The sequence below is a fragment of the Melospiza melodia genome, chromosome 11 (assembly GCF_035770615.1).
Source record: "Melospiza melodia melodia isolate bMelMel2 chromosome 11, bMelMel2.pri, whole genome shotgun sequence".
Taxonomy (NCBI): Eukaryota; Metazoa; Chordata; class Aves; order Passeriformes; family Passerellidae; genus Melospiza; species Melospiza melodia.
Window position 1 is genome coordinate 10,909,414 of NC_086204.1, and position 26,498 is coordinate 10,935,911.

The window sequence follows — 26,498 nt, forward strand, 5'->3', positions numbered from 1 at the left end:
AACTGTGGGACATCAGCCACATAATCTGTGAAGAAAAAGCAGGTAAAAATCTGCAAGGGCAATATCAGAGTGCTGCAGTATGGCAGCCCCCCTTGAGAGACTGCATTAATCTGATTTCACACTACACCTAAAAATGCCAAATGCCAAGATAGCATTACCGTTTCATCAGGGAATCTGAAATACAATCATTTGACTTTACAACCCTAGATTTAGTATAACTTATAAAAATGAAAGATGTGGGATCTTTCATACAGAACACAACCAAGAAGCAAATGGCTTATACTCAGACTGATGAAAATCAGCTGTTACTACAGTGTTTAAATTCAACCAGAACTACAGGAAGTAAATGAAAATGAGAATTAATAATTACTTGAGTAAAAAAAGAACGCAAAAATTACACAACTCTTGAGAGGCTGTGTAAACAGGTTGCTAGAATCTGTACAGCAAATTAAAACTTTAATTCCATCTGGATCCATTCCTTCTGACCTACCATTTCAAAATCTAAATAAACTACACCAAAATAGGACAGAGAAAATTAAATATTTATTTCCACAGTTGCCTGCACTCAATATTTTATTCAGGTTATATAAGAGCTATGAAATCACTGTTATTTTAAAAGTTTCTGAGGCTTTTCCATTGAGTACCAAAACTGGATTCAGAAGAGGTTTGGTTTTGGTTTGTATTTGTTTTTTTCCCCTCACTGCTACTTAAAGGACTCTTATGCAAATTAACACTTTTTTTTGTTTTGGTTTGGTGGGTTTCTTTAGGATTTACGTAGGTGTTCTCCAGCTGTCACTGCTAATGGTTAAACAGCACTTTGGCAGACTAGACAGGGCCAGCTTATCAATGTTTTAGGAAGTCATTAAATAGTTATAAGGAGAATATGACATTACTTTCTCTGTTCCCTGGGCTGAATGGAATTATTTACTCAACACCCAGTGGCCCAACAAGAGATACATTGAATCTGCAGAGAGGAGAAGAGAACAAGCCCCATTCATCTGTGCACTGCTGAACAGCATAGGGTTCTCTCAGACATCACTTGAAAATGCTCACACAGGGCTTCATTTTGCTATGCTGTCTATAACTGCCTGGCATCTCCTGAATAATTTCTCATTTGTAAAATTACCTCATCCTTATCTGGCCCTCAAAGCTTTTCCTCCTGCCTGGCTCCCCAGTATTTTTATTTTTCTTCTTCCCACCCCCACCTCCTTCTTCTCTGACCTTTTTCACATTCTATTTTAAACCTTTATTATTTCTATGAATATAAACCCTAAGCAAATTGCCTCCTTGGTTTTGTCTCCCTCCCTTCAGCTGTTCTCATCTCACAATAAGAACAAGAAAAGGGGTAAGAATTAAGTCAGTGGAAGAAGGTAGTAACACTCCCTGATTACTACAATCTCTAAACACAATTTAGTTTTACTCAGTACAATTCCTACTAAGAGGGCTTTTTGCTTTTGAGGGGATACACAGCTGTCATCAATTTGCCATGAAACATGTTGGTACAAATAACACACCTAGAGACAAAACATGCCCATGACATGTCTTTAGTTTGGATGCAGGGCACCAGCAGTGCCACAGCATCCTGTAATGAAGCACACTGTAATGAAGCTGACACACCACTCCTGACTCCTGCCTCACTCTGGCCTTCTCCCCCTGAGCAGCAGCCTCCACACCACCACTGCAAACAGCTCAGCACAGCCCCACTGCAGCGCTGCTTCTTCAAACTTGGAAACAAACAGCTCACACACAAACCACACCCTCAATTCTGTCTTCTCTTGCTCCAGTCAGGATAAAAGCACTTACAAGGTTTTGGTGTATGAATTTAGCAGACCAAAAGAAGGAAGCTCTACAAATATTCACCCATTTACTCATACAAATCAAGTAATATTAGCATTTTATTTTCAGTCACTAAAAAAAAAAAACAAACAAAAAACCCTCCTTCCGTCAGCATGAACATTTTTATAACTGTCAAAGTGATACTGATGAACCACTGTGGGGAGAAAGAAACACTTGCACAGTCAGAAACAGACCCACAGTAAAGCCTTTCCTTAGGAGTGGGCTCCAACTTCTTTAAAATCAGTTCTAATGGAATGCCAGAGCAGTCACAGCCAAACAAGCCTGAGATAATACCTGCAAATCATTTTTTAAAAAAACTGGTAACTCCTTCCCCAGTAATTCATGACCTTTTATTTCCTGCACTAAATTTTAAACTCCAACAAAATAAAATATTTCCACATTATAGCTATCAATATCACCATAAAGTTCCAGATCAGTATACTGAATTAATTGTTAATTTCTCAAAATCTTAGGAAAGTTTAGTATTTTTTTAAATTAAAAGTATTTTGCCATCGTGTTTTTTAAATGTGAATCAGATTATAGTTCTTGCAGAAGTTTAATAAGGTCATGAATATTGTTGTTGTTGATATTTTTAATTGGTCTCATTCAAACCTGTACTGAAATACAGCATAAAGCAGTAAGACATTGTGCCCTGACTGTGCTTGCCAAATTTTTTGAAGTTTTTTTTGGCTTGTCAGTTTATACCAGTCAATTGGCCCTGACCTATTTTTCATCCATTTACTTCTATAATAGTACCCTGAACAGCTCCTGCTTTTATTAAAGAGTGAGCAAGGCTATACTGCAATTGTCTGGGGAGGACCAAGAGCACCAGCACCAGTGTGGGGAAATGTGGTAGAGGAATGCTGGGCAGTGGGTCCCTCCAGGAAACACTCAGCACAGAGTTATCATGCTTACACAGTGAGGGTCAAAGCCACAGGATAAAGATTTTAGCCAAATAAAGAGAGAAAACAGCAAATTACAGCTTATTTGCTAATTTTTCTCCTTACTGACCATGAGACAGCTTCTCCAGCTGGCTGCACTGCCACCCAGGACACTGGACTTGTATGAAGTGAAATTAAGGACTTCTATGAAATGGAAGAGGAGACCACCCCAACAGCAATCTAACATTGTCAGAAGGTTGAAAGGATTAATTTTAAGACATAGCACATGTAAGACATGTGCTGTCTTACAAATACAGGTTAAAAGCCTTATTGCTGTTAGCTAGTGAGGAAAAGGCCTCCAAAGAAAGGATGATCAGGGTAGGGGTGGGGGGAGCACACAAGAACCACATTTTTTATTTCTTTTTAAACAATCATTTCAGTCTTCCAGTGTCCTTTCCTACTGAATGAACTGCAAGATTTACCCTTCCAAACACCATGCACTACACAATGCTCCTGTAGTTCAGCTCCATTAGAGCGAGTCTGAAATGCTAACACATTGTCCCAGGTCTGTAAAGGGGATTCAGAAGAAAAATTATAAAAGCTCTCAGAAGGGAAATCCCATATCCTCTTCACTTGCAAGAACAGTACTTCTGAGTGCAAGGCACCACAGCAGTTTCCATCTATCAATCAAACCTCTTTATTTTAAGCAAGGAAAATACTTTGTCATTCAGAAAAAAACAATAATGGGCCAAGTACAGAGAACTTTAGCAGACGAAAGTCAGCAATTTGCATAGGTAGCCCAACAGCTAAAAGAGGGAGCAGTTATTACCATACTTCATATCATTCTACCCCAACTACAAAGAAATGCAGGCAATAATGTACTATTCTGTTACCATGCAAGTTCCAATACTATACAATCATTTAATCATACTAATATAATCTGCTACATAGCAAAAGTGAATTTTCATTGTTCAAAAATCAAGAAAAAAAAAGGGTTTAATTTTAAATTTCAATAACACTACTAGCAGAGATATCAAGCTATTTGTTGCAACTTGTTTAGCTTTCTATTATTGACAGCACTTACTAATTTACAGCAAAATTAGCAGAGTGAGTCTTACCTGTATCTCACGTGAAAGGAGCGATCCTCAGGCATGCTTATCAAAACATTCTTTTCCGCCATGGAGTTACATTATCAGTAGAGAAAGAAATGCTGTTCTGTAGCAGGGCAAGTGCTTTATTATGGGGAATTGCTGTCAGAGCACCATTCCAGTTAGTATATTACGAAGCTGGAGTAAAGATATCCTAAGCTCCCGTAGAAAAACTCTTCTTTATAACTGAGGTAAGAAGGTCATTGCCAGACACATCTCACACCTTCAGAAATGTTCATGTTCTTTCTTTCATCTGTGGCCCTTTAAGCTCCATTCAGCCTCGGTTCTGCAAAGGGAACACAAGATGCTTGGCTTGAAGTCTCATGGTTAATAACTCATCAGCATTCGCAGCTGATGTAAAAGCATAACACTGCTCCTACGAAGCAGGAAACGTCATTCAAGAACTTAAAGGCAGAGCCAAAGCCTTCCACACAGACATGGCAATTCCTGTAGGCAAGTGAGAAAGCCAAAGGGGTTTAACAAAAACCAGCACTCTCTTGGACACTTTGAAGAATTTACCCTTGTTAGTATTTTCTGGTCTCATGAAGTTCCAGGCAAAAACCTTAAAGGATGAAAACTACAGAATGAAAGGCATAAAACAGAACAGATCACAAAGTGCTTTACATGTAAACACTGCCCCTGAAACCCTGACCATCAGCTGAGGGCCCACAGCAGTCAGAACTGGTGGGCACAATCCCATCTGCAGATCATCCACTCTGGAGACTGTCCCAGCTGTAATACTGTAAGCACAGCAGCCAGCAAAGGTTTAAGCTCTGTATTTGCTTTTCTTCTCTCTGCTCCCAAAAGAAAAGGGGGAAGTATATGAGTTTGGAGGGCAAGTGGTGTTAACACTGGCTCCCTATTCAAAAATTCTGCAGCACTGCAACGTGAGCTCCAAACTCTGCTTCAAAGGGATTGCAGAAGCCAGCATATAAATATTGGACATGTTTGGGCTGGCTGGGAAAAATTAACAGAAAAGAAACCCTGTAATCAAAAGTTTACCCACTTTTAAACATATTTTTAGTAGAGACGGTGACATATTTACACCTCAGTACTAATATTACCTTCCTTTGCAAGTAAACATAGAGTTGTGTAATTCACAAATGCATATTTCATCAAGAGACTGCAGAGGTGTCAAAAAGACAGGAACAGAGCTCAGGCTCAAAGCTGTCATCAGAAGAATATGCAAACTTGCATATTTAATTGTCGATATAGTCCATGCCTTTTCCTCTCATTAGCTTTATCAAGTCCCAGCTGTGAAGATTCATGCTTCCCATCCTACTCTACCTTGATAGCAGCCCTCAAACAGACTACCCACATTCTTCCAATTAAACAAGTATTTTGCCCTTCCATGCTCATCACTGGAATTATTTGGCATCAACAAGAGGGTGTGGGTGTATTTTTGCAATTAGGAAGCGTGACACCCAGAGGTTACAATAGCCCTGCAGCCCACACACTGGGCAGGCTGTGTCCCAGCTATTCACTCTGCAGAAGTCTGTCCAGCCTCAGCCCAGGTAACTCATACAGGCAGATGGCCCTAAGCAACCCAGGCTATAGCAGCCCTCCAGCACTCCTGCTGCTCAGCAAATCCAAGGGATTTGGAAGTTCTCTTCCACAGAGGAACGCACCACAAAGTAAAAAGTGTGTACTCTGGTACACACACATCACGAGATGATAACTGTAGTAATTTTTTTGTATATTTTTACTGTAATGGTAATTAACTGAATAATTTTAAAAGCTTTTTAAAAAATAAAAAGCCAACTTTAATTTAAAAAAAACAGTTACACTTAAAAGTACATCAGAACATCTGTGTTTATTTAAGTATCAGTTATTTTTAGCAGTACATTTTACATCAGGTGTTTATAGCTTCACTGTATTTGAGCTACACATCTGTCCTCATCGTCTGACTGATGCCACCAAGAGCTGGAACCACTGCTCCTGTTTATTTCCCTCCTTAATGGCCATACAGCACATTCCTGGTCTTGGGAGGGTGCTACAGACACACCCACATTGGCCAACATATCATCATCATCATCATCACAGATCAACCCAAATGACTGGGCCTGCTCTCCATACCTGCCTTCTCCACCTGTAAGTCATTAGATGTCAGTTACGCCTTCAGCCATGCCAGCGTGCAATCAGAACCAAACCTAAATCACGTTGAGTAGAGTGGGGAATGCAAAAGGCACAAGATGGAACTCAAACACTCGAAGCTGTACACACAACCTTTACATGCACAATTTTACTTGATACAGGAAGTCCTAAGGGTTTCTGTTATTTTGAAGTAGGAGCAAAAAGACCACAGAGAAAAGGCTGGGTCTCCTTCAGAAGAGGGAAATTAAACTGGTGTGACTGATTGCAAAGTTGTTTGATACCAAAACAGAAACAAACATCAGCCTCACCACCCCAAATCAAATGAAGCAAGGCAGAGGTTTGGCAATCAAATGTACAGCCCCTCATAGCCTACAACAGACAAAACATGCACTGTATCAATTCTTTTTTAGAGAAAATGGTGAGCCATAATTACTCACCATGGCTAAAAACAGCTAAAGGACATTCAATTAAACCATCAATAAAAGGCCAATTTGCCTCAATTCAATGCTCTGTCTAAAAAAGTGTGCTTATTGCATCCAGAAAGTCACTTTGCATTTTTTCCTGTTAAATCACACATTTATATAGAAGCTATATGAATATAGATAGGGTTTGCATGATGAAAGTGCATCTCAACCTTCCATTAACATCCCTGCACTGAATCAGTGATACAAATGCTAAGACTGGAATGAGACTCACTCTCTCTCAAAAAAAATTACAGAAGAAACCAAGGCCCCCTATTTTTAATTCCTATCAGTATGTTTCAAGTTCCTGACAGTGATAAAACAGAAGTTGCTATTTCTTTCCCCAAAGCCTGTGTGCAAGCCAGTAGTTCTAGCTATCACAGCTTCCAGCCAGGTGTGTCACTTTCTTTTAAGGCATTTTCCACTTCAGCAATGATTTGATTACATACTATTAATTTTATCTCAATGGTAGACAATAAGTTTAATCAGTTTGCAATTCTTAGTTACACTGAATGTCTACAATAGATTTTTTTCATTTCATTTTGACAGAAAACCACATTTCTGCACAGGTGAAAATTCATCAGAATTTTCAGAAAGTCAATGCTGTGATTTACTTGCAGTACACAGAACTAATGATCACAATACAGCTGGAGAAGATGGTTTTAATCTCCTTCATCACCTCAAAATGGTATGTTTTAAGCAGCTTCATTTGCTCCTTTCCTCAACCCACACCTTCTTTTTTAGAGCCTGTCAGATGATCAGAAGTTTGATTTGTTTGCTGTGCAGTCACAGGGCCGGGCAGCTGACAGAGTGGTCCCTGGGGGGCTGCTGGAATATCAAACAGCTCCCTCCCTTCTGCCTTTCCCTAAAGGAGATGATCAAGGGATGCCTTCTCTCCCCATCTGCTACTCCTCACAAATCTGTGGGAAAGGAGCATCTGCCAAGCGAAGTCATCACCGACAGAGAGACTCAAAAGCTAATACAGGAAAGTACAGATAAAGGCAGCTCTACTGCACCAACTGCATTTCCTGAGAAAAACTAGTGACAGAGACTTCTTGTTTCAAGATTAAGATAAATTTCCCAACGGTGAACTGAGTTTGAATTTTCTTTCAGAAAGATGCTACAGAATGGGTAGGAGGAAAAAAAAGAAAAAAAGAAAAGAAGCTTGAACTGGATCATCTAAAAACAAAACAGAGTGTGCATACCCTGTGAATGAAGAACCAGACTGCACAACAATAAAAAAATATACCAACAGTCCAATTACTGAAATACAGAGATCAGCTTGGCTTCAGACCTTCAAAATATAAAAGAGCATGTAAACACAAATAGCACACGGAACACTCAGAAGTAAAGCATTCTCTATTTTAGTCTTCAATGCCATTCAAGGATATTTTAAAAATTTACCTGAATTAATGGATAAGCCTAAAAGAAGCCACCAAAAGGCCTTAAAATTTCCCATCAAGTGTAATATTGTATTTACTATTAACATAGTAAACAGCATCATCATTAGCATTTCTGCAGTAATATATATTCCCCTGTCAATGATATATATTCCCCTGTCAATGAGCCTTTAAGTAAACGTGTGCCATGCTGGGCACAAGCTAATTTTCCCAAACCTTGAGCACAGTACAAGCGGCTAGTCATGAGAATGGATCCTGCAAACACAAGAAACAACTGTAGTAAGACCACTGTGGTTATTCTAGGCAGCTCAATTTTAAACTCCTCTCTGCACCACTTCTGACAGCTGCTCAAGAGCTGATTAGCCGAGTGCACACAGAAACCACCCTCACTGATGAGGGGAATTTGAGGTTTTATTCAGGACCATGATGATGTGGAGCAATGCCTGCTCTGAAATACTGCCTTTATCTCCTGATGGATTTCTCTGCTGAGCACAAAACCCCAGAATAAACCACAGGGATTCTCTTATAGGACTGGCTTAGCAGCATGCAAGGCCCTTTGCAGCTCACATCACACACTAATGGACACAAGAGGAAAGCTGAAGTTCATACACAGCTCCTGAGCTGCTCCTCCCAGAGCTCATGCTGCAGAGTCTGTATCACTACAGAGCATGGCAGAGACCCCACCTAAACATCCCATGCCATCAGGCTCATCAGTCAAACTGCAAATAAATCAAACCACTATCTCATGTTCTTGGTTCAGATGCTTCCTCCTCCACCCCACTTATATTTACCATGCTGACTTATAAATATGGGCCCACACAAATCTTAGACACATTGCTGAATATTGCAGCCAGCCCTGAAATGGCTGGAAGGGGTGGGTTTGCACTGGCTTTGGCCCAGAGGTGATGTTGACTTGTAACCCTATCAAGCCACTGCTCCACAAGCCTGGAATTTCACTTATTCCAATAGAAAATGGAATATGAGGGTTCCTCTCCTTTGCCCAAATGAGGTGCACAGAGCTATCTTTTATATAGAAAACCATCATTTCCTTGCTAGAAAGAGAATCACCAAATTGTAACTGAGAGCATAAGGCCAGACAGGCATTTTGTAACCAGAACTGACAGGTGCAGAGCTAACTGCCTTTTGTGAATCAAAAGAAAAGAATTACTAGAGTGAGGGAGGGAAACTTGACTCCATTATCTCTGAAATTATTCCATCTCCCTTTTTAGCCACTTAACGCCCAACACCCAATGACTTCAGTAACCAGCAGTCTTTCCAGATGGCCAGCAAAGCACAAGAGGTTATAAAAGACCAGAAAAATACCAATAATAGAATTCAGATACTCATGGCAACTCTCCTCAAAAATTAAAATAATTGCTAAATGTGTAGTTACACAAATACTATCATTGTCTGTCACAAACTCCTGAGCAATCTGATTCTTTTCTTCACTCCTTTCCCTAATTTCTTTCTAGCACTGTACATAAACCCAAATCAAGAAAAGGGTTTCTGTCCAATTATTTTAATTTAATCATCAGTTTACTCCAATTTAGTCACAATTATGACTACAGGAAGAGAACCCCCCGAGTGACAAAGGAGAACAAGTATCCCCAAAACAGTCCCAAAGAGTCCCAAGTAGGTACACAAAATTGTTTTCTTGAAAATATGAATAACTGTATGAAACAAGGTAAGGAAAATATTGCATAAACCCCCAAAACTACCTTACAGGATATAAATACACTAGCTCTATTTGTATTTTTAAAAAAACTTTATAACCATCCTAACAATGAGATACTCATCTCCATATTTAAAATTAATTTTAAAAAGACAAACAACCCCCCCACAACAATGACAGGCATCAAGAATTTCTGAGATAAATTTTGCTCAAATGAAGTGAGGCTCTCAACACACCCACAGCTGGAAATGAAATCGTGGATTTGAAACTAGAGGAACACAGCTCCAGAGCAGAGTCCAACATCCATTACCTAATTGCTAATGTGGCCCTGCATTATGACAGACACGGCAACAATAGAGATATTGAATTTATCACTCTGCCTGTACCAATTTTTGTTTGGGGTTTCCTTTATTTCACTGGTTGCCTAAAGCCAGCAGACCCTGCTCGTGGTAGGCTCTAATCGCGGGTAAGAGAAGGTTGGTGTCCTTCATTTCCCAGTTAACTCCTGGTGGCACAGCTGCAGGAGCCCGGCTCACACGGCTCTGCCAAAGGCAAACACGAGTCCAATGCAGGAGCATTTCCACCTGCCCTCTGGCATTTCCTGTGTGCACTTTCCCCCTGTTCTGGAGAGCAGGAGGATTTTTCCTCTGTTTGTCGAGTACCTGCCTGAATGGAGGGTTTGGGACTTTAAATAAAGCTAAAGGTCTGCAACATGCCAAGCCTTTCAAACTCTGTATATCCTGCTTATTCCTTTTTCTAAGAGAACCAGTATTTAACTGGCAAACAGCTTGCTACTGAATGTACGTAATTACTGTCAGTGTGCAGGTTAAAGAACCCAGTGCAGTTAACACAAGTAACCACAAGTATTTTATTATACAGACACTCCTGCAGATACTTAATGTGAGCCATCTACTGAAATCCTGAACTAGGGGAATCCCACACTATGATAAAATAAGAAAGGAGAACATGAAGTGCCAGCAAAACATAACTAATATACCCATCATAAAACTAACCAGGCAACTGAAAACTAATTCCACAAGCAGCAAGATTAAGATTTCAGATACAAGAATGATACAGAGTAAGATCACAGTCAAAACAGGTCAGAATTTTTCCATATATTTGAAACATCAAGGTATAGGATTCCTTATCCTTTTCATTTTCTTATTCCAGATCCAGGTTTATTTACAAATTGTCATTCACAGACTGAAAACAAACATTGCACTGCCTTCTTTCCAACATCTCCCTCAACTGGGGATGAGATTTGCACTCAAGCACTCTAAGTGCACAAGTGCCACAACAGACTGCAGTAAGAGTTCACAACACAGCAGTATGCAATCCTTTTATTCACAGTGGAAGTTGAAATCATTCCCAATAAATCAGTTTTGTTACCAAGTTCTGAAGGTAAATTTGAACCCTGCTCCTTTGGGACAATCTCATCATGCAAATGAACATATACAAGGTCTCTCCCAGGCAACCAGACACTCTGCTACCTTCAGTTTGGGAACTGGAGCATGTTATGCAGCATAAAAGAGCCCCACACAGGAAGGTTCAGCACAAAAGGCTGGCTATTTGCACTGAGCTGATAGAGCAAGTTGATCACAAAGCTCTCCAATAACATGTTCCACCTAGCTTAGCTCCTTCTTAGCCTATGAAATCTCTTAAAAAGGGACCCTGGTATGTAAAAGAAAGAAGACAAATATTGTATAAGCATCTTACAAAGAAATGGAAGAAGGTACCTTATAATTCTATAAATTAAATAATAATAATAATCCTTAGAATCACTGGCAGTAAGACACAGTAGCAGCAATACAGCTGCTGTTTCAAAATCCCTAGCTGGCACTGAGGTGCTCATTCAGAGCCAAAGCAGCCACTGAGCACAGCCCATCCCCAGTCCAGCACGGCTGTACCTGGCAGGGAGCAGATGCAGCTCTCGTAGAAGCTCTGCTGCACAACTGCAATGATCCGTGGCAGTCACTGCCACAGCACTGTGGTGATCCCCTGTGCCCCTCAGCCCCATTAACATCCTCTCTGATGAGCCTACAGCACAGCCTGCAACAGCTGAGGTGCGGGATGAACACACAACACTGAGAAGGCAATGCATTGCTTTTTCACACAGACAGGTACAGTGCACTTATAGCACATCACCTATGGAGATTAGGGAAAACAGTACTTCTTGAGGTGCCAAGTTGTAAATTGCTTTGCATATTCATTCCAACACTTGGGATGCAGCTGCAAATCTATTCAGAATCTCCTCAGTGCAGTTTCTTCCATCAGTGTGATGACTACTGGACTGCAGCCCACTTGGCCCCCACTGCCAGTTTATCCACTCTGTACAGGCATTATTGCACTGATACAATTGGTCACAGTAGCACATCCTGTTCTCTAACAAACCAGCTAGATAAAGTCCAGGCTCCAAAGTGCTGCAGGCAAGGAACAAAACTTCTAAGAGTATACTAACGTGGCAACGGGAGGAAAAATAATATAGCAAACAGAAATAAAGAAGAAATAATAGATTTAGAGAGCCTTCTTTATAAATCACATGTGGTTTATATTGCCTGTAACCCAACTGAATGAAAGCTTTCTTTCCTATAACACAAATAAGTTTTATTATATGAACAAGTAAAATATTCCTCAAACACGGCCAAATTTGAGTCCCAAGAAACCATTTGACATTAATCATCTGTTCAACACTGTATGTGTTTCAGACCATCTCTTGCCAGTCCTTCCACTTCTGCTTTTCCTGTATTTTGCATTCCTAATATTGTGGTCTTCCACAAAATAATACCTTCTTTTCCTTTTTGGATATTATCCCTTGTACAGCTGACTTGCTACTAAATGGCTAAAGAAAAGTTTAAGGTTTTTTCTGGCACGGGGTACCTCTCTCTGCTTTTATTTGCAGGAGCAGTGATAACAGTAACAGGCTGATCCCTCAGAAAGTCGTAAGATAATCACTCACTCCTCAAACAAAACCAAGTTCATGAAGACGTTAACCTTAAAAGCTACTGAAAGCAGGACTAGAGTTACTGATCTGGGCAGGACTAATTGTGGGAAGCGAAACTGACCACACAAAGGCTGCAATAAACCTGGAGGACAACAAGTAGAAATATGCTGCCCATTAAACTTAAAAAGTGGTAGATGAGGAGAGACTAAAAAATTATAAATGCAAAAAAAAAAATCCCCTTATGTGCAGTAGTTAAAACTATGGACAAGGAGCATTTCTTAGAAAAAAGAAACTTTCAAAACTTAGACTGACCTTTGAACCATCACTTGGTGAAGTAATTCTGCAGCAAGAGTAGCAGCAATGTACAACCCTAAGCAGGTTTAAGATGCTTGAAAGAGTTACAAGAGCATTTAAACAACAGTGTATTAAATAAAGCAACTGATAACACTGACACAGGTTTCTTTTAGTCCAGTGAAGCTGTCTTAGATTTCAGGTAAGTTTTGTCCCAGCTTTATAAGGAAGTAATCGGAAGTACAAAGTCCTTCCTACTGAAGAGGGATGCACAGTCCAGAAAACTTGCTAACCATTAATTAAACTAGTAAGAAGGAACGCTTGGACAGGCCTAGAAATTAGTTTTAACCCACTATAAATATATATAAGCAATTAATTTAGAAGGACTGTATTATGAGGAGGTCTTTTTGCTAGCATTTTCAGGTCTAATCGAATTATCACCTTAAAAAGAGGCACAAAGTTTCCAGACAAAATTTAAGCAGGGACTAGAATCTCTTAACTGATCCTTCTGAGATGCAAGACTCAGCACGTTCTTCCAAATTCTGAGATGGTTGCACAGCTCTCCATGGCAACCCAGGATACATGAGCCCTGCAGTCACTGGCAAGAACCTAACAGGAACAACATTTGGCTGAAACAGCTTCTAAAGCAGAAGAAAGGCCACAGCTTCAGGGTGGGGTAAAATTTGTGTCTTGGCAATCAGGTCAATAAGGGGACAGACATCAGCTTCTGATTTACTATCTCCTCCATTGAAAAAGTGAAAAAGCAACAGAAGGGCAGGAACTACACTAGCAAAACCTGCAGTCTATACAGGTTTGGTACAATCCGAGTTTAGATATGCCACAACACAACGCCTAACTCAAACTCTCCAACACGAGTTTAGAGCTTGCTCCCTGTGTACCTCACTCCTCGCGTTATGCTCGCAGATTCTTTCGTTCCGGTTCTCTCACCAGCCTGTTTCGCTCCTGCCCTTATGCTTTCATTTTATTTATCCATCTCGTTAGCACAACACAAGTGCCCGAAGGCGGCCGATGCACAGCCCTGCTGGCACCGGCTCCCTTCAGAACCTCCGGGGCGATCGCGGCACACAGCCCGCCCGCGCCGGGCACCGGCACCTCCCGCCTTTGTTGGCCACGGGCGCTCGGCGGCCGCCGGCACACGGCACCGGGCTCGCCCAGGGCCGCACCGCCGCTCCATTCCCCAACACGCCGCCCCGCTCGGGGCCGCCTTCAGAGCCCCCGTTCTGCCACCCAGCGCTCCCCGCCGCACCGCTCACCTGTGCGCCGGGCCGGCGGGGCTGCGGGAGGCCAGCTGGGCTGCGAGGGGCCGGCGGGGCTCCGAGGGGCTGGCGCGGTGCGAGCTGGGCTGGCGGGGCCGAGCGGGGCCGTGAGGGGCGGCGAGCCCCGCCCGCCCACGCGCAGCCGCTCCTCGAACCCGCCAATCGCCGCCGCGCGCGCCCGGCCCCAGGGGCGCGGCCGCCAACGGCCGGCGCGGGCGCATCATCCGCACGGACCAATGGGCGGGCGGCGCGCACGGGCCGGGGCGGAGCGTTCGGCGGCGGCCCCGCGGCGCGGTCTCGCTGTGCCCCGGCCGGGAACGGCACCGCCGGGGCCCGCAGGAAAGACAGGCTGCGAGCTCGCCTCTGCCGCCCCGAGCCACTGCAGATAAGGTGAAACAAGGCAGTTTCTGATGCTGAGCTGCTAATTAATTGCATTGTGTTTGATACACGGGGACGAAAAGTAAATTGGGAAAAAAGTTTGTGATCTTTCTCTAGAGCATAAGCTAAAGAAACGCTTTAGAGTGACAAGGGAAAGGGGTTGGGGGATTTGTTTGGGTTTTTCCAGCCTGCGATTGAACTCTAGTACCACTCGTGGCTCTGTTACCAAGTTTTTTTTGTCTTGACTACTACAGCGGGACTGCTACAGTGGCAGCAGCTGCTGTTCCCGATGCTTTTGTCATTTGTGTCTTATTTCCTCCAGCAGACTTCCACTAGTGCAAATAGGGAAGCGTTCATGTCAGTACGATTGTTCTAAAAAAGCTGCAGTAGGGAGATAATGAAATATTAATTATATAGATAACTAGGTATTATTCTCATGTGTATTTGAGTATAAAATAACTATTAATCATACATTTCAGATTTTGATCCATGCACTAATAAAAGCTCTGTCCACAACCGGCAAAGCAATGGCATTGATATTCTACATAAACTGGATATGGAGACTACAAAAAAGTGCAAACTGCCAGACTGGATGAAAGCCCAAATGAATAATTCATTTGCAGATGCATTAGGCTGTAGCACAGATGCAACTGAAGAGGAAGAAGATTACTTAGTTTATGATGGAGATGTAGGAATAGGCTGTAAATACAACAATAACTCAGAGAATTTGAATGCCTGTAGTTGTACAAGAGATATTTCTGGTATTTTAAACTTAGCCTGTTCTGAAGATAACAAAAACATAAAAGCAGCAGCCAATTATGAAACTCCTCTACAGCCTGAAGAATTCTCCAGTCATCACAGAGGCACCAGAGGAACAACTGCAGTTCCAATTGAAATGCCTGGAAGCAAAGCTTCCTTTCAGCAGGAATTACCTGTTGGCAGTGCCAGTAAAGCAGGCAGCAGAGAACATGGAACTACCTCCAAGATGTCCACGGTCCTCCTGCGTCATTTTTCTAGGGGAGAATTACTAAGCACATGCCCCTTAATTGAATGTGAGACAATACCGGAGGTGTCCTTTACTGAAAGTATCGATGACACCGGGAGCAAACCTGAGCCTTCAGAGCACAGCAGAGGCTCTTTAGTGTATGAACAATGGGCAGCCAGCTCTGAGGAGTATCCCTTAGAAAAGCACAAAGAAGTACAGGCTCATGACAAAAATGGAAACTCATTAAATGGGAATAGATCTGTTTCAAAGAAATCTATTTTTTCTTCTGGACAATGTGGGTGCAGACAAGAATTTTCACAAGTGGTTAATGAGGCTGGAGATACACACACCTTTCAAAACATGAAAGATGAGAGAGCCCTGTTTAAGAGAACAGTTTCACCTTGTGAGCTCAAATATGGCCAAGGGCAAGCTCACTATTGCCTTCCTGACTTCTCTGACACTGCTTCAGAAGTTCAAGTACCAAAAAAACCTGACAATATTACCTCAGTTCCTTCAACTGCAAGAGAAAAACCCTTGCCTATTTTGCAAAGTAAATCAGTACCTATGAACAACATTTTGGAAAATAAGAATCACTTCAATTCTGCTGAAGTAGAGAACCAAGAAGAAAGGAGTATTTCAGAACTGCTGCAACAGCTACAGGTAATTAGGATGCTTGAAGAAATTCTCCATACTGGTAAGAGTGGTTTATTGTAAGGAGATGTCCTTATCCCATAAAATCTAACATGACTAGCTCTATAGGCACTCTGTAGGTATCAATGAGTGCATCATCTGACTCAAAAACTACTTTCACAAATAAAGTTCTGTGGGACTGACTTTATACAGAACTGTCATTACCATTATCTAAAGGCTGAGTATTATTTAATACACCAGTATTTAACACTGGAGCATTGTTTGGGATGATAAAGCATCCTATCAAATCATTAGGAAATTCACTATAAAGTGTTATTTCTAGTGTTATATTTAAATATTTAAATTCACAAAAATACTTCAAATACATTTTTAAGAACAGCATTTTATTTTTTACTGTACCCATGTTAAGACATCTTTGCCTTTTTTCACATCTAACACACTTCAGCTACTGAGACTGGTATTTATTGACAAAGGATTTTTTTCGGCAGTATTTCTCTTACTGTTGTGAGTTTATTTTAAAGCTTGTTAGTAATTAGATAACTGCTGCTCAATTTCATGCCCTGACGTGGAGCTCACTCACTGAGCTTTACAGGTTCTTAATTCTGTTCCTAGATTTACATCTTAGTAAATTGCTTGAGATACAACAAGTTTTAATAGTTTTCCCTATTATTTCCTGGCTGCAAATGAGATGCTGACGCAGCATGCTGACATCCAGAATCATATTGACCATCTGACATTTAATGCTAAGGTAAATCTCTCAAAATACTTTTTTTAAGTCATTCTTCTTTACCTCTAGCAGTATGACTATCCCCCTAAAACTATTTCACCACCTTCATATTGTATTTCCCATTTATACAAATCCTCTGTATTTTCACAACACAGAGAAGTTTAAGTATTTATACAATGAGACACTTTACACATCTGTCAACTCAGAAAATATATATAATATATATTTCATTAATATTTTGTATTTTGAGTTAAAGTTTTTTGTCCAGCTCCATAAGTGTTCTATACAATGTATCTATAATGAAGGTTCTCATTTTAACAGATACTTCCTCAGTCAGACTTTGCAAATGCCAACATTGCCATTTCCTCAGGACACACTGGGACACCACCTGATGTCATCACATTACGTGCTCCTGTCCCTGTACAACCTACACATGGTTTGCTTAAAGCAAGTAAATAAAATTACAGTAGCTATGCAAATGACTATTTAATGTAATTTGATCACATTTTTGGGCCAAAATTGCAATTCACCAATCTTCCCTCGTATTCCATAGGACTGCAGCCTGGAACAGCAGCATCAGCACTACCAGCAGCTGGGACAGTAAAAGCACAGTGTCTGAATCCTTCTGATTCACTGCCAGAACTAACACTAGGAGAAAAGATGTCCCAAATACTGAAGGATCAGACAGAGCAACTGACTAAGAAAGTAAGAGCTCTCTTTCAATATCCACTTTGCACTGATGCTCAAATTCCATACTCTCTTGGCAAATTGGTTTAAACATAATAATTAGGTCTAATATTTTGTCTTGAAGGTGGAAGACTTCTCTAAACATATGATCCAGGAAACACTCTTTTTACAAGACAAATATCTGGTAAATTAATTTACATATTTTGAGCTATCTGAAATACACTTGAAATGGCTGTAGAATTATAATTTCTTGATGTTTACCTGAAATGGATATGTACTCTTCTCAATTCAGACTGAAGGTATGAGATTAGGAAGCAAAAATGAAGGTGTTCAATTCTTAAATCTTTTAAGGATTCTGACTTTAAACTATTAATAAAAGGCCTAAAGATGCCATATAAGTTAGGAATTTTGACATGTGGGGCATCAGTTCAGAAATAATTTTTATTATTTTACTTGGACATAATAGAGCAGCACAGAGTATTAGGTGAATATAAAATATGCAGTCCTGTTTTAATTCAGAGAACTACCAAAATTCTTACCAACAGCACTGCAAATAACATCTGGCTTACATAGCAAGACATAGTGACAGCTACTTATGCTAAGTTATCATGACATTTTGTATTGAAATATTTCTTATTGATGAAGGCATTAAATCAACTGAAAAGATACCTTGATGCCTTGGAAAGAAATTATTTAAAAGCTAGAGAAGAGCACCACAACTTACACCTGCAGAACTACAAGGACAAGCCTATCAACCTTGGAGAGTTTGATCCTGAGAGGTTAGAAGAGAAGTGCTAAGTAGTACATCAATCTGTTTTCTTTGACTGTCTTACAGATTTTTGCTTCATTTATCCATTAGTTTTCCTGAAGTGAAAATGTTATCTTAATGTGGTAAGCTGTAAGTTGTTTGGCCAAAATTCACCTTGGGCTTTCTATGTCCTACTTGTAACTGGATATCTATTTGATTAATTCAAATACTTAAAAGGTACTCTGACAACTCCATACATTTTTTTTTAATGGGAAATGTACTGTGATGTCCACTATGGTTATCATGGTAAGAAATAAAAGACCATTTTAGAGAGTTTTAAGTAACTGTGAGTTGTGATTGGATTTAGAAGGGTGGAAGGAGGAATATTCAGACTTGGCATGCTGCTTGAAGATATTCAGGAACAAATGGAAGGCAGCAAAGGCAGCCTGTCATCATTACTGACTTCCTATGAATCTGCCCAGTCTTTCTGTGAGGTAACTGAGTTTATTAAACACTACAATGATTCTGTTTTATTGATGCAAGTCTTGAGAACCTAAGTGCAGTTGTGTGATTGTATGTTCTCCTCTAGTAAGAGCATGATGCTTTTAGCTAGCACGTTACTTCAAAAGAAAATATTTTTAATGAAATACTAACTTCATAATATGTAATTAACTGTAACAGAAACCTAAGTATAAAAACAAAACTATACTGAATGTCCTTAGTTCCAGTTTCAAAAGCATTTATTTCACAGTAAGAAAATATGAGTAGCTAATTTAACTTCTGCAAAGCTGTTTGGGGAATTAATCACTATCATTTTGTGGGAGGAAAAATTACTTTGTCCAAGATTACTTTGTCCATGATCTTAAGCTGCAGAATTACTAAAAGACCAAACAGTATTGTACTACAGAAAATTGAGTTTACTCCTAAGAATGGTAATATTTTCTCCCAGATCATAAATACACATACACACTCCCTCCCCCCCCACAAAAAAAAATCTTACTGTCTTCTATAAATCTATAGGTTAATCTCAACAAATCCTTCCATAACCAATGTTTTAGGTAACTTGAGCTTCAGAGAAAAATGATAAGAGAGCCTGAGCAGATGCTGTTTGGTAGGAGTCATTCCTTGCAATGCAAGGCCCATGTACTCCTGTGTCTGTGCTTTGTTACTTTGTACAGAGCCTCACAGTTTCAAGCACCGCTGATCTCCCACAAACAAGAGGTACTGAAACTCCATCTTTTCACAAGAAGCATGAGGGAGAAAGAAGTAAGACAACTGATGTAATCCCACCAGCAAATCAACTTTCTTTAGAAGGCAAAAAGTGCAATCTTTGTCTGCACATGTAAGTGAAAACTTGGAAACAGCCGTTGAAATATTAATAAAAACATATATAAGATTAATTGCTGAATAAAAAAATTAGGATGACTGAAATCTGAAAAGCAACATGAATATTTCCAGAATAAAAAATCTGCAGAATTCTATAACTGCATATCCAAGAATTCCTCCTAGCCTGGTCTTCCTACCTTTCTCAGTCTGCAAGTATTTCCTGAAGCCAAAACACCACCATCACTTGCACCTAGGAGTTAAATCATCTGTATAAAATTCATGACAGCCACACAAATTCAGGATGTGAATAACTAGTCAGAGTACAGTGCCAGTAAAAGATAACTTGCCAATATTTGTGTGGTATTTTTAATTAAACAAGAAAAGGGAGGGATGCAGATCCTTACAAAATTAACAACCAAAACCTTGTGAAAACTCTAAATACCATCTCCACCCTCCTGGGAAGCATTTGATAGGTGTTAAACACCTCAATGAGATTAGAAAAATAAAATAAGTGGTCCCCCCTTAACCAATCTAAGGTTAAAAAAGAGAACTGAAGTAAGTTCCAGTAGAGAAGCAGAGCTTTTGGGAAAAAAATGCAGCACAGAGCACAGTCATATTAACCTAATTCTGTCAGAGTATTTTGTAGGGTAGGTGTTAACAGTTCTCTAGTAAAACTCACCTAGCTTCCACTTTTTCCTCTGTCATTGAAAGACTATTAGTTCAATCTTCTGATCATTATGTTCATGAACAGGCAGAAAATATTCCAAATAAACTTGGTGATCCCATACACCCTAAGTCAAAAATACACATCAGGTAACTCAAATGAGTAACCTTGTTCTTTTTCTTTCAGAGGGTGCATCTCATATATTCCTCTAATTATCTAAAGGCATTAAATTAAAGCCTTAATAACAGTTCAAAGTTACTAAGATACCAAATCATATTTAATGTATGTTGTATCAAAACACTATCAGTGGTAACAGATGGATGTAGCTAAGATTTCATACTACTTTATTATTCCAATGCAGGATTATCAAAATGTCTACTTTTAAGCATTTTTAACACTTGTGGGAAGTCAGGGTGCTTTTGTCAGAATGTGTCCTTTAACTAAAGGGTTCATTATTTTTCAACTAGTTAATTATTAAACTTCTGCTTACCACCTTTTCAGATAACTGATACAAGTAAAGTTATTTCTGTGAATAAATATGATTTATTCTTAGTTAAGAAATCAATCATTAGTATGATGTATTAGAGATGTTTGTAAGTCTCATCATAGAAATATTAATATACAATAAAAATATTCTGTTTTCATGCTCAAAGAAATACAAATATCCAGGAAGAAAAAACTGGGACATCTCCACTCTTCATGCAGAGAAAACCAACTGATTTATCAGATACCAACCTGAGTAAGTCATGAGAGCATATAAAGGTGGGAACCACGCTTAAACCTGCTAGAGAATCCTGGGAATACATTCCTTTTATGTCTCAACATGAAAATTGTGGTTTTAACAGATGTTACTGCTTAGCAGAGCACAAAACACTGAGAATAAAAAGGAAACTGAAAAGAACACCAGGTCAGATTCACTGTGGAATTCTCAGTGACAGACCAAGAGGCAACAGACACATTGCAGTGCAATTTTCAGTTAGATATGAATGAAAGATTTTTAACTTGCTCAAGCCTTGAAGCAGTTTGCTCTAGGGAGGCTGTGGCATATCCACTCTCAGAGACATTCAGAACTCAACTGGACTTCCTTTAAGTTGGGCCTGCTTTGATAGGGGAGAAAATCAGATGACCTCCAGAAGTCCTTCCCAACCTGAATTACTCTATAACTCTAGTTCAGCTTCCTAGATAAGTTTCCAAATATTGCCACTGCTCATACTTTCAAGAGCATGATAGTGACGTGCACACAATGCTTTGATTTTGCTTTTTCTTCTGATCTGCATTTATTTAGTGTTCTAGAAGATGATTCCAAGCTTGACAACTGAGACACTTCATCAGTACTTCCACTTTCAGTTTTTGGAGTCAGCTTCATTTTTCTGCTTAAAAACAGTTCGACCTTTCCACTGCAGAATATTCTGAAGCTTTTAGTAACTAGCATCTAAAGCAGAACAGCATGAGCTGTCCTACATTCAGTTTTAAGTCTGAATATCCAAGTTTTCTTACCTTTTGTCTATCAGTTCTCCTTGACCTTTTTGTGATATCCTCTTAATTTAACATAGCATCCTGGGATTATTGTTTGTACTGGTTGGTGCAGTAGTTAAAGCAGTGCCATACTAGAGCTGCTCAAATTCTCATCCCATTCCTATTATGCTGCACTGTTCCCATAACACTGTGGACAAGGGCATGGAGAATATCATTAAAGAAAAAAAGCTAACAATTCTTGGTCTGAAAATAAGCACCACCAGAAAATTACATTCAAAGCTTGCAGACAGGGCTGAAACCTAATCTTTAATTCAATCCTCACTCTCCTGGGGGTGAAAAGTACTTCCTCAAATTGCAGTAGTATTAATGGCAGCAAAAGGCTCTGAAATTACAGTGCTGAAAGCCAAATAATTACCTGAGTACATTAGCCAAAGCTTCTCATATTTCAGACCCTTTTAACTTATTTTTTGAATTTTAGGCAGTGATTCAGAAGACTTCTCAGCCTGTGATTCTTATAATGACTCACAAAGCAAGGACCTTGGCAACTGTGACACTCTAAGTTACAAATCATTAAATGTGAGATTATGTGGAGAGAAACAAGGTACAGTGATTGCAAAAGTATGAACATCTACAAGGAAACACTGCTTGTAGTTTTATTTTTCTAAACCACTCATCCCTTGGTTTCCAGTACTTAGATGCAGATGCCCCAGGGGAAGCAGAGATCAAGTAAAACTCAGGAATTATAAAGAGTCTGTTCAGTCTTGTACCCTGTGTAGAAGAAGGAGCTCTGGTTCATCCTGTAAGTGTGATGGGTAATTAACAAACACAGGCTAGCTTTTCAGGGGCAGAAAGCCACACTGCACACACCAGGCCACATTTAATTTAGTATAAGCACTCATTAGCACTGCAAATCCAACTTTTACACACCTGGTCAAGCTTAATCTCCACGCACAACAGATTGAACTTTCCCTGGTTCTTTATGAGTGGAAGCCCTTCCATCTTTCATTTATGACAGGAATATCTCATTTTGCAGAGCCATATGAAAGGATATGAAAATTAGGCATTACTGTGCCAATTTTTATAGTGCCAGCCATTACCTAACGTAGTATAAACAAGTACTAAAGAACATTGCAGCTCTATCCTCACATTGTGTGACATGCAGCAAAGTCAAGGGGAGACTAATTTAAAGAAAATAAATCATCTGAACATAAACCTTTTCAAGTCACTTAGACTCTCTCTAGCATAAGAAAAAATTGCTTAAAGAAAAATATAAAATTTCATCAAGAAGAAAGCATAAATTAGCTATTTGTCTCTAGGAAGCCTGTGATACTACAAATCAAAGTAGAATTCATTATTAGGATTATGACACTGATGATTCTACACTTCCCCACTGCAGTCTTTCACTGCATAAAATTGAATATAAATCTGCATTCCATTTGCCAACTAAACCCAAGAGCAAACACAAAAAGGTAATCTGTCCTCATTTACAAAAAACTTGAAACATATTCAAGTTTTATTCAGCAGTGATAGTTACTTGGTCTTTAATTTATGCTAAAGAGAAAAAAAAATGTTAAAGTACACAGAAAATTACCTTTGTTTTAAACATGGCCTCAACTCCAGCTTATTCACAGAAGAGAATCTCCACTCAAAAGACTCAAAAACCCAGTCAGCCAGATGAAGTTGTTACCAGACTTCATGAAAGGTAAGCTGTAGTAATAACTATGTAGTACAGTAGAAAACCCCATTGTTGAAGACTCAGCATGGAAAAAACACCAGGTATCATAAGCAGGAATAGTATTTTATCTTTTGCAGTACATGTTGTATATTAGAATTTCACTCCTTAATGAAATTAAAATATTTGCTTGAAGAACATGTGTAAACAATTCTTAGATTAGTTGTTCACTCCTAATGTAATGAAGAGTAAAAATGTAACTTCCTTAGCTGACACATTTAATAATGAAAAAAGAATTCACTTTAAGAGGATGTTCTCCCATTCAAAGATTCAAAAGCAGGCCTGTATTATTAGGATGCAGCTCTGTTTGCTACCAACTATTGCTCTATAAGTAATAATCCTACTTTTAATTGTTCTTAATATTAAATTACACCATGAGACAGAAACAAGCTGGATTCCTAACAGTAGCACAGACTAGACTGAAATGCAAACAAGTTCTGTCACAATATTTTGACAGCCTTACTCATTAGCAGGAATTGCCTGGAAGTTCAGCAGCTGTAATTGAGAACTGCACAGTGGCAGAGAACACTGTGAGAGAAAGTTACAGCAGCAGCAGAGTGCTTCTATGATGAGAAACTTTTTCTTACTCTGCATCCTAGAACATTTTTTGTTTTATTGCAATGCAGATAGAATACAAATAATGATGGACTGTGCTTTACAATCGCATGGAAAATTCTACTTACCGTAAAATTAACTTGCAACCAAGTGCTGTCAAGGTGTACGTATGTGATTCATAGTTTAGAAGTTCTTTTTCTTACTTAAATGGTATTTTATTTATATATCTTATCTTTAGGAAATCCTTTGTGGCTGCCAAAACCTGCTGCTCAAGCACATGTGATAAAATTATCCTTCCACAGCAATACACACCCAGTAAGAAATCTGCCCAAAGAAAATCTGCAATCAACAGAGACAGAAATGCCAGTGATTCCTATTCAAATGTAAGACTTTTGAGTGAAAATTAAAAGCCACACATCTTTCTTGAAAGGATTACCTCCATACCTCATGGCACTGTAGAACATCCCATTCTTAGCAAGCTGATTCCTACAGTCTAGGCATGTGTAGTGCATTTGAGGGTAAGACAAGAGGGAGTTCAAACCCCAAGCATTTTGGCTTATATGTTACTATATTTCTTCATATAGATACATACATGTCTGTTGTGCAACTCAGTCCCTGTATAAAAAGTGAAATAGACAAAAAAATAGCACTGGATCTCATCTCTAGAATTGTGTTTCATATAATGAAACAAAGCCTAGCTAGACAAACCACTATCAAAACCTCAAGAAAGCCTTCTCAGAAAGCCAAAAACATTCACCACACTGGAGCTGATACGTTAGAAAGGTGTAAATATCCCTCAGTTCAAATGAATACACAAAGAGAAACAATTAACAGATACTTCATCTTGAATCCTAGATAGAATCCTAGTCTATCATGTGACAATTTTTACTTCTCAACGTGCATTCAGAGTGAAAATCATGGACAAAACCTTAAACATGATCTTTTTCCAGTACCCTGGAATGCATTTGCCTTCACTATTAACAAGGCCACATTTTATTATTTCCAACAGGTTTTAAGTTCTACTCTGGATCATGCCATAGAGACAGCAAACAGTTTGAAGGAAGCTACAGAGCGGATGGTACAAGCAGTTTCAGAAGATCTAGCTAAAGTTAAGAGAAAACAGTTTTAATTATCTAGTTCAAATGCAGTACTGTTCTGCTGGTTCAGACTGAAGTGTAAGTATCTCTGCAAAAATCAAATGATGAACACAAACATGAAAAAGTCAGCTAGATAACTTAGTTAGCTGTTCTGTACCTATTGGTACTAAACCAAACCAGAGCACAAAGGTATTCCACATTTACACTCAGTCTTACAACTGTAAAACAAATTATTAATTCTACTGAAAGTCTTTATTAGGCTGGCTAATCCATTATTGTGTACAGATACCTTCTGTAAGTACTCACTTAAGACAGCTTCATAAAAATTGGCTTAAAGAAGCAAAATTAACTGACTTGGATTTTCCCCAGTACCAAATGTGAGAATAAATCTCAGTCATTATTACATGTCATTTCTTCTCACACTTCAACTGCAACTGCTTAATCACACCAAGAGAAAACAGCCTCTGTACCTGAGACATCTAGAAGCAAACATTATGTTAACATAGCAAGTCACAGTCAACATTTGGAATTACTTTAGTTTTAGAGCGCCCTATATTGAGAGTTGTTTGTTTTTAAGAAACATCCTTGTATGTTGCAATGACTGAATTACACTGTTTGTTGTTTATGTATTTTGTAACAATTAAATTGGTTCCTTCGATTTGATGTCCTTAATTTGTCAGATATATCTGGCTTTCACATTTTAGCTGATGCTAAGTAGGTTGGAAAATTTTAAAATACTGTAGAAATTCAGTGAGGAAAGAAAAGTCATCTATTATTTTCCTTCTAACATCCATTTAACTGCAGTGATTAAAGGCAAGCAGCTAACAGCCTTGTTTATCAGGGCTGCTACTCACTGAAGCCAAAGGACATAAGGACTGATGAAAAGTTAGAAATGCCAGTAGATTCCTTAAAAAGGACAGCCATTCTCAGGCAAACCTGAGCAATTTCATCAGTGGAGGACACAGAAATAACCCAGACTCTGTTCATACAAGCAGAGATTGCTAAACTCACTGCCATGTGCCACTTGCTCATAGCCTGAGTCATTGGCTTTTTTCAGGGCTTCTTTTCCTCCTTACCCTTACTATATATCCTTAGAACTTCATTTGCCTCTCCTTATTGCCCCTGGTTTTGCTTTTAGTTTAGTGTTTGCAATGTCCCCATTCCATTTGATGAACCAGTTGATTTAAAAATGTTGCTTCTGTAGTCCTATTGAAAAAAGATCCAATGTAGATTCAATTCCAAATTTGAAAGCTACAGACACTTATCACATCCCATGTCCTGCAACATTTTAGAATCATTGTGTCATGTCCTCCCCTTTCATTCCTCTCTGACAACTTGACCTTTTTCCTCCTTTTAATTAACTCTGAATGAACTCATCTAACAAATATGTTCTCTTAAAGTATTGGTTAACCTGAGAGCAAAAATAAAGGGAAAAAACTCAAAATCACAAAAAAATAATAAATACTCATTA

General features: G+C 39.3%; 2 protein-coding genes across 4 annotated transcripts in view; one reads left to right on the top strand and one right to left on the bottom strand.

Moving 5' to 3' along the window:
• GPSM2 (G protein signaling modulator 2) overlaps window positions 1-20,200 on the bottom strand; it is a 32,752-nt gene extending 12,552 nt beyond the window's left edge. The window contains exons 1-2 of one of the 3 annotated variants that reach the window (XM_063165561.1): window positions 20,183-20,200; window positions 3,836-4,151 (exon numbers count right to left, since the gene is read on the bottom strand). In XM_063165561.1, the coding sequence (XP_063021631.1) occupies window positions 3,836-3,897 (62 nt within the window). In that variant the 5' untranslated portion in view covers window positions 3,898-4,151; window positions 20,183-20,200. Of the gene's footprint in view, window positions 1-3,835; window positions 4,152-12,885; window positions 12,905-13,998; window positions 14,065-20,182 lie in introns of those variants that run through there. The other 2 variants (XM_063165559.1, XM_063165560.1) reach the window with 2 other exon arrangements.
• Window positions 14,303-25,685, top strand: AKNAD1 (AKNA domain containing 1). The gene is made up of 15 exons (XM_063165556.1): window positions 14,303-14,391; window positions 14,859-16,024; window positions 16,704-16,763; window positions 17,064-17,193; window positions 17,296-17,447; window positions 17,554-17,613; window positions 18,075-18,208; window positions 18,545-18,671; window positions 19,356-19,519; window positions 20,821-20,906; window positions 22,122-22,244; window positions 22,332-22,442; window positions 23,264-23,345; window positions 24,169-24,313; window positions 24,940-25,685. The coding sequence occupies exons 2-15, from the start codon at window positions 14,936-14,938 to the stop codon at window positions 25,057-25,059; spliced, it is 2,583 nt and encodes an 860-aa protein (XP_063021626.1). The 5' UTR covers window positions 14,303-14,391; window positions 14,859-14,935; the 3' UTR covers window positions 25,060-25,685.
• The last annotated feature ends 813 nt before the right edge of the window (window positions 25,686-26,498 follow it).